The 9239-nt window shown below is 28.3% G+C and overlaps 1 protein-coding gene across 5 annotated transcripts in view; it reads left to right on the top strand.

Moving 5' to 3' along the window:
* LOC117180054 (cleavage and polyadenylation specificity factor subunit CG7185-like) overlaps nt 1-9239 on the top strand; it is a 60418-nt gene that overhangs the window by 2991 nt on the left and 48188 nt on the right. For all 5 annotated transcript variants that reach the window (XM_033372367.1, XM_033372366.1, XM_033372365.1 and 2 more), the window contains exons 2-4: nt 2162-2383; nt 2484-2711; nt 7992-8471. In XM_033372367.1, the coding sequence (XP_033228258.1) occupies nt 2162-2383; nt 2484-2711; nt 7992-8471 (930 nt within the window). The remainder of the gene's footprint in view (nt 1-2161; nt 2384-2483; nt 2712-7991; nt 8472-9239) is intronic.

Here is a 9239-nt window from a genome sequence, read left to right as displayed (position 1 = left end):
TTTACTTACAAAAAAAGTTCTTAGGTTCAAAAAAACATTCAGTGAACTGAAAAACTGTGGTCGGTAATATAGGTATTTAGCTGTGTCACATGCCCTTAAAAATGTAAATATTTTGGTAGAAAGTCCAATTATTATTTTTTATTATTTTTGAAACTGAAAATTTAAGTATTTTATTTAGAATAAATAAGCTTTTGTTGAAAATTCATCACTCTAGTACCAAATTCATCACTTTAGTTGAAAATTTAACTAGTTTTTGAAGAAAAAAATTTTTGTTACGATAAAATTAATTGTTTAGATTGGAAATTTAACTATTCCATTTTTTATTGAAAACGTATTTTTTATTTGAAAAATCACCGATTTGGTTCAAAATGTATTTTTTCTATTTGAAAATTCAAATATTTGGTTGAGGATTCATATATTTTGATGTCATGTTTTGTTTGTAGAAAATTAATGATTTTGTTTGAAAATTCATCTATATGTATGAAAATTAAACTCTGTTTTTAAAAATTAATTTTTTAGGTTCAAGATTCACCTTTTTTATTGATGATTATGAATTTAACTATTATGTTTGAAAATTGGTTTTTTTGTTTCCAATTAATTTTTTTAAATTGACAATTTAAGCAATGCAGTTGAATTATATTATATTATAAATTTAACGACTAGTTCAACATTCATCACATTAGTTTAAAATTCATCACTTTGGATGCAAATTTAAGTTATTGTATGTTATTGATTGTTTTTAGCTGAAAATTTAACTCTTTATTTTTTGTTAGAGAATTTATCTTTTGTTGAAAAATTAAGTTTTCTTGTTAAAAAGTTAACTGTTTTTGGCTGAAGTTTCATTTTTTTCTCGAAAATTGACTATTTGTTTAAAAATTAATTTCTTTACTTCGAAAATTCGAGTATTTACATTATTATATAAGTGGTTTGTGAAAAAACTAATCTTGTTTGGTCGAAAATTAAATTGTTTTGTTGGTCTATTTAGTCAGAAAATTCATTCTTTTTGATTTTATGATTCACGTTTTTTTTGCTTGTAAAAAATCCAATTATTTAGTTCAAAATGCAACTCTTTTAGGTTGAAGTTTAATCGTTTTTTTGTGAAAGTTCGATATATTGGTCGAAAATTCAACTATTTTGTTGAAAATTCAATTCTTTTATTGAATATTAAACGTAATTTATCTTCAAACTCGATAACTGAAATTTGAACCATTTTTAATCAAAAAAGCGAATTACACACGGAATTGACCTACAATTTTCAGTATTGTTTCGTGAAAAGTATTTTTTCACAGTTAAGAAAAGGTACCTACAAAAATTAATTTTTTCTCCTAGAAAATCTGAAAAAGTCCCGGATTTTTATTTCTAAATTATAAAATTAAGGAATTGAAAAAAGTACCTTTTTAGGTAACTTAAAGTTACTTTATTTGGTTACCCAAGAAAAAGTAACTTACTCAACATTGATTGTTAAGGCAGTATTTCTACATTGAAACGCTCGAAAATAAGCTTTTTTTGTGAGATTAATAATAATGACATGGATGTAGGGTTTGTTAGGATTAATAAATGCACTCTTAAAATACATTAAGAAAAAAATTTCATTAATTTCATGCAATTTATACATAAAAACGCCTGTCAAAGTCAACTCCTCAAAAAGTAGGTAGGCCGCGCTGTTGTAAAAATGCCGAGAATGGTCAGTCGAAAACAAAAAAATTAAACAGTTTTAGATTCAGTATCACTCCAGCAATCGGAAATGTGTGTCGGAAAAATGGGTTTATTTTCAGTTTTTTGCAAAAAATAAAATAAAAATGAAATTTGTTAAATAGTCTCAGTTCAGCCGGTTGCTAGAGTCATACTGGATCTAAAAGTGTTAAATTTTTTCGTTTCGGACCGCCCATTCTCGAGATTTTTATAACGGCGCGGGCCTACCTACTTTTTAAAAGGGTTGACTTTGACTGACGTTTTTATGTATAAAAATTGCATAAAATAAATGAAAAAAATTACTTTTAATGTATTTCAAGAGTGTGTTTATTAAGCCTAACAAAACCTACATCTTCGAGATAATTGTTAATAATCTCAGAAAAAATTTAAAAAAATAGCCTTTTTTTAGCGTTTCAAAGTAGAATACTACCTGAATATCTTTCAATAAATAATTTGTCTTCCAAATTAGGATGAATTCGCTGGAGACGGTGTCGATTTGTACGACGACGTGATAGCGGCACCTCCCGGGGGAAATGGTGGCGTATCTAATAGCGACAGAGATAGAAGCAGAGACAGAGATAATTCATCTCCAGGTGAAGAGACCAATGGCAATTCTTCCTACCACCATGGAAGTAACTCATCCGGCGGAGGTGGAAGACGACATCAACTTTATGTTGGAAACTTGACTTGGGTACATTTATTTCCTCAATGTTTATAAAATCTTCCATAAAATATTTATTGAAAAATATAAAATTGGTTATTTTGAAATTGTCTGTTTGGAATTTTTCCAGTGGACGAGCGATCATGATATTGCGGATGCAATTAAAGACGTTGGCGTTACTGATTTCATTGAGGTCAAGTTCTTCGAGAATAGAGCCAATGGACAGTCGAAAGGCTTCTGTGTTATTTCTCTAGGCTCGGAACAGAGCGTCAGATTTTGTATGGACAGACTACCAAAGAAAGAGCTGCATGGACAGAGTCCAGTAGTTACATTCCCCACGAAACAAGCCTTGAATCAGGTAAATATCGAACTACCAGGCCTCACAGACCGGTCCATATATCCCCTATTGTACCTTATATTCAGTTAAGGTTCCTAAAGTATTCTATTTTCAAGATTTGGTCCCTGTGGGTACCCTTTTTGAGTCAGGCACTTTTAAAAAAATAAGAAAAATCAGAGAATTTCTGTGAGAAGTAACTGTTCAAAAAAATAAGGGCTACCACACAGTCACTTTTGCAAATGAAAAGAGCCAATTGGTCACTTTTCATTCAGTAAATTAATAGTAAATTAATTCGTGAATTAATTACTATTCATTTCAGGTCTATGTCCATTTTTGAATTGCCTTTGCATTTTTTCAAATATTTCAGAGTAGTTACAGAGGTTTCGAGAATTTTTTAAACAGATTTCAATAATTTGAAGTGATTTTAAAGCCCTTAAAATATTATAAGATAAAGAATTTTCTAGAATTTCTGAAGATACGGAACGATTTGACAGGACGTATAAGGTTTCGACAAGTTTCACGTTATTTTATAAGATTTGATTCCATGATTTCAGAAAATATCACGGAATTTTATAATATTTTCGTGCGTTTAAAAAAAATTATTCGCCCTGAATTCTTTTGAATTCACTTGAATTTTTATAAATTGAGGATCATTTGATAAAATGATTAAAGGATTAGAAATATTGTAACGTATTTTTTTTTCAAATCCTTGGCAATTTCAAGAGCTTTAAAAAATTTCAGAAGCTTGTAAAAGATTGAAAATAATTTGGATTATTTTAAAAGATTGCGAAGAAATTTGTTTTTAATTTAGTAATTTAATGGGATTTAAAAGGATTTGAAATATTTGAGGATATTGTAAAAGATTCTCAGGCGTTTTCAAGTGATTTAAAATGTTTCAAGGGCTTACAAAAGGTCAAATAATTCGAAATATATGAGGAAATTTTAAAAGATTCTCAGAATTTTTTTTTATTTGTTTCAAAGAACTGAGATATTTCAGGGTATTTTTAAAAATTCCAAGGCATTTCTTAGGGATTTAAATAATTCGAAGAGATTTTCAAATCTTTTTTAAATTCATTTGTAATTCGCCCTTAATTCTTATTAATTTATTCTACATTCTTTTGAATTCTTCTAAATTCACTCAATTCTATCCCAACTAAACTAATTTTTCCACTCAAAATTTATTGTAATCAATTAAATGTTTTTCGATTTTCAAAATTGTTCCAATTTATTTGAATTCTTTAGAATTTATCTTGGAACTGTTTTGTAATCATTATCCACTTCTTGTGTTAGACTTTAGTAGGTTTTCCAAGATTTAAAAAGATAAAACAATTTTCTTGGCATTTACCTTGAACTCTTTTAAATTCTTTGGAATTCTCTTGAATTTTTTTAATTTACCTCAATCCTTTTAAGTTCACTCAATTTTAGTTAATTTAGTGAATTATTTTGAATTTTGAAAAGTTTTTATTTAGTTGATCCTGCAATCTCACCTTGAATTCTTAGGTATTTCATCAAATTCTTTGAATTCTCTTCAATTTTCGATGCTTATTTAAAAGTTCTTGAATTTAAATAAGTTTGTTCAAATTGTTTTAAATTCATTGGATTTTTTTAAAATTTAACTTGCATTTTTAAGAATTTCGTTGAATTCTTCTCTCTGAAATGGATTTTCAAGATTTCATGGTATTTTTAAAAGTTCTAAGGCATTTTAAATATCTGAATGTATTTTAATATATTTTTCATGTCTTAGGGGATTTCAAAGAATTTATTTACGAGAAGTTTGACATTTCTTAGGGTTCTAAAAATTTGAAGAGATTTGAAATAAACCCTGAATTCTTTAACTTATCCTTTTGTCTTTTAAATTCTTTCTAAGTTTTTTATCAATTCATAAAATCGTTAAAGGATTTGAAACGTTCAAACCCCCTTCCTTTAATTCAGAGACATTTTCAAGAGCTTCAAAAAATGTTAAGTGTTTTCAAAAGATTGTGAAGGATTTAAAATAGTTTATGTTATTTTAACTTAGTTTGAAAAATTCCAAGTAATTTTTAATTGATTTCCATAGTTTAATGGAATTTTAAAGGATTTTAAATATTTGTTGAAAATTTAACTGATTCCAAGGAATTATTAATTAATTTAATTAATTTAAATGTATTTCAAAGTTTTTAAAATATTTTAGGATAATGCATTTTCTAGAATTTTGGTAGATATAGAATTTCAGGAAATATGAAAGTAGATTTTCACGGGATTTTATCGTATTTTAGTGGATTCAGATATTATCATAGCATTTCACGGAATTTAAAAATATTTAAGTGAATTTTAAAGGATTTAAACTCTTTTCGGCAATCTTAAATGATTACAAGAAGTTTTTAATTTATTTCAATATTTTGAAGGGATTTTGAAGGGTTTGAAATATTTTAGGGTATATAATTTCCTAGAATTTTGAAGATATGAAACGATTTTACAGATTTTAAGATATTCAGAAAGATTTTACCATATTTTATAAGATTTCCGAGGATTTCGATGATTTTAAGTGATTTTTTAAAGGTTTTTTTTTATTTCACTTGAATTCTATTAAATTTCTTTAATTTAAGGACATGTAATACTTACAGTTCCCCCGACTTTTCTTTCAAAAAATGAAAAATTTTTTAAACTGAATTCGGAGATGCTATAAACTATCATAACGGACGTCTTTAGACTCTTTTTTGAAGGATAATAACAAAAAAAATTTATTCTGCTAAATAAAAATTATATGCATTATTTTGGGGTTTCGTCGTTTTTCATCTCTGCCTTTCCGATAATCTCGAAATTATTTATGAAATAAACTTTTTTGATTGCCTACAAACAAGGTTAGTTCCGGGAGATTAGTTACTACGTTCATTTGTGAGTCCAAAGTTTCCGTCCAAAAATATTGTGTAGTTTGGAAGTAACGCTCGGGTGAATTGTAACACACATAACCTCGAAATATACACGCACGTTGTTAGCAATTTCAAAAATTTTTTGATAAAAAATACAAAAAAATGTGGGGGACGTCCGTTAGCATGTTCGCTATCATTTCCCAGATTTTGAAGGCATAATATTTCTTATCTTGGAAAAAAATCCGGGGAATCTAATACTGAAAAAATCGATACTATTTCTTTAGCGCTATGCAAATTAATCACATTTTGCTAAATTAAAATTTTTTTGAATTAACCTACAAAAAAGTGTGTGGGGACGTCCGTTAGCATGTTCGCTATCATTTCCCAAATTTTTAAGACAATATATTTATTATTCTATAAAAAAAGCCGGGGAAACCTAAAACTGGTAAAGTCGATAATTTTCTAAGTATCACATGCCCTTGATTGATTTTTTACTTTTTAAATGTGAGGATTTCAAGAGATTTGTAAGAATTTGAAACATTTGAGGGAGTTTTAAACGATTCCCAGAATTTTGTTCATTTATTTCAATAGTTTGAAGGAATTTCAAAGAATGAAGTATTTCAGGATATTTTAAAAGATTTCAAGGCATTTCCACGAGTAATTTCCAGGGATTCCCAAAGGTCTTAATAGTTTAAAGGAGTTTTTGACTAGATTAGAAGGACTGGATTTTAATGAATTTATTCATAAGTAGCAGGGTTTCCAAAATTTGAAGAGATTTTCAAATATTTTTTTCAATTCATATGGAATTCGCCCTCGATTCTTAATAATTTATCCTGCATTCTTTTAAATTTTTTTGAATTCTTCTAAATTCACTTAATTCTACTCAGATCAATTAATTTTTCCAAATTAAAACATTTTTTTAATTCAGTAGATTTATTTTTTAATTCAGCTTGATATTGTTATAAATTTGATCTGATTGTACTCATTTTCTTTGAATTTATCCAAATTCACTCAAAATTTATTTTAATTAATCGAATTTTTCCGATTTTTTAAAATTGTTCCAATTCTTTAGATTTATAACTTGAGTTGTTTGGTATTCATTAGTCACTGTTTGTGTTCGAAATTTTTTTTTGAATTCACCTTGAATTCTTTTTAATTATTTGGAGTTCTCTTCCATTTTTTTCTAATTTACTTGAATTCTTCTGAATTCGCTCAATTAAATTCAATGGATTTTTTTGAACTATTAAAAGTTTTTGTTTAATTGATCCTAAAATCTTTTAACCTCATATTGAATTCATAGGCATTTCATAAAATTATTTTTAATTCCTTGAGTTTTTCTAAGCTCATTTCAAAGTTACTAAATTCAATGAAGTTTCTTAATATTTTTAAATAGTTTTCAATTCATTTGAATTTTTTTAATTCACCTTGAATTTTTTTATGAAATTGGTCTAAAGTTATTTCAATCTTATGGAAATCAATGAACTTTGGTTGATTTCAAAATTGTTGGCCAATTCATTTGAATTCTTTGGAATTTAACTTCAATTGTTCTGAGGTCTTGTGAACTTCTGCTGAATTTGTTACCCTTTGAGCGCGAAAAAAGTACCCTTTGGTCCCTATATGATATTTCATAAGGACTTTGTGGCCTAAACTACTACTCGAATTAATTTTTTGTTGACAATTCATATTTTTGAGTAGAAAAATCCACTTTTCTGTATTTTTATTTTGTTTAAAATTAAGTTTTTTTTATGGAAAATTTGCTTTCAAAGATTGATCTTTTTGGTTAAAAATTTAACTAATTCGTTAAAAATTCTTCTTTTTTTTTTTGCTGAAAATTAATATTTTTGGTAGAAAATGTAACTGTTTTGTTGAAAATCCATAGTATTTTTGAGTAGAAAATTCCACTGCTCTGTAAAAAAATCATTTTTTCACTTGAAAATTTAACTATGCTTGTAAAAATTTCCAGCATTCAGTCAAAAGTAAACTTCTTTTATGGAAAATAATATTTTCGGGTTGAAAATTTCAGTTTGTCAGAAAATTCGTTTTCAACTGTTTTGTTGAAAATTCATTGCTTTTGATTGAATGTAACTGTTTTTAATATAAAAATTACTATTTGTTGTTTGAAGTATCAACTATTATATTTTTCGTTGAGAATTGATATATTTCTGCTTAAAAAATCATTTTTTCTGTTAGAAAATTCATCTTTCTGGGTTGAGAAGGAACTTTTTGTTTAAACAAATTTTTTTTTTTTTTTTAGAATTTTAATCTTTTTTGTTTAAAAATTCAAGCATTTGGTAGAAAATGTTTCTTTGTATCTTTGAAAATCAAGATTTTTCTTTTTTAGCTTGCAAAGTGAACTGTTTGGAAGAAAATTTACTCTTTTTTTTTTTTGTCGAATTAATCAAAAGTGAGGAACATTGAATCCCTGCTAATGATTTAAACTGAATATTTTCAGTTTGAGTCGCAATGCAAGACTCGACCAGCGCCTGCGCCTCAGCAAAACCAAAATCAACGGCCGCATAATCAACATCAGCATCAACCTCAGATGCCTCCGCATCAACAGCATCCGCAGCATCAGCAACATCCACAGCAAAACCATGGTGGACCCAGAGGAATGATGATGGGTCCTCCCCAGGGAGGACCGCGACAAGGTCAAAGAATGCCGCCTCCAGGAATGGGACCGCAAGGTCCTGGTCCTCAGGGACCTCAAGGACCTCCAAGAATGCACGGACCTCCGATGGGACCAGGGCCAGGTTCTCATCATCCGCTTCCTGGCCATCCAAATCAAGGTCCACCGCCTCCAGGTTATCAGCAGGGACCGTGGAATGGACCCAGGCCTAATGGACCTCCTGGACCTCCTCGAGGACCAAATGGACCTGGAGGTCCGCCGCAGCAAGGAATGCCTGGACCTGGACAGCGTCCACCACCAGGAATGGTAAGTTATATTGAAAATGGGAATACTGTGGCTATCAGGGTATCTTAACTAATTGAAGAACCGACCATTTTTTCCAGTGGAAAATGTCTGGGAAGGCGTTTTGAAGCAAATATCAAAAATCAGAGAATCTGTGTAAGAAGTAATTATAAAATATAATCAGGGCTGCCAAAAATTCACTATTTGTCACTTTTTAAAATAAACAGTTCACATTATTCAGTTTTGCCTTAAATTCTTTTGAAATATATTCTGGGTATTTTTAAAGATTTCGAGAAATTTTTAATAGATTTTCAATAATTTGAAGGAATTTTTAGGGCTTTAGCGTATTTTTAAAAAACCTCTGTGTTTTCTTGAAGATCTTTTAATTAAAAATGTTTTGGTAATTTCTAAAGATTCCAAGGAATTTTTAATTAATTTAAATAATTTGAAGGGATTTCAAAATGTTTAAAATATTTATTAAAGATACCGAATTTTCTATAATTTCGGAAGATATCGATATTTTAAAAGATTTCACAGTATTTTTTATAATATTTCAATGATTTTAAGAGATTTTAAAGCTCTCAATGTATTTTAATACATTTTCCAAGATTTTAGAGAATATCATGGAATTTTAATGGGTTTTTATAATATTTGAGTGTATTTCGAAGACTTTATTTACGAAAAATGAGGTACGAGGGTGGATTGATAAGTTTCCGGCCTGACCAAGAAAAACAAGGTTTTTAAGAATTTTTTTTTTTTATTTCTCAACATAATCTCCTCCAAGGCTGATAC

The sequence above is a fragment of the Belonocnema kinseyi genome, chromosome 9 (assembly GCF_010883055.1).
Source record: "Belonocnema kinseyi isolate 2016_QV_RU_SX_M_011 chromosome 9, B_treatae_v1, whole genome shotgun sequence".
NCBI classification, from domain to species: domain Eukaryota; kingdom Metazoa; phylum Arthropoda; class Insecta; order Hymenoptera; family Cynipidae; genus Belonocnema; species Belonocnema kinseyi.
The sequence above is the reverse complement of the archived record's forward strand: the minus strand, read 5'-3'. Positions and strand labels throughout refer to the sequence as shown.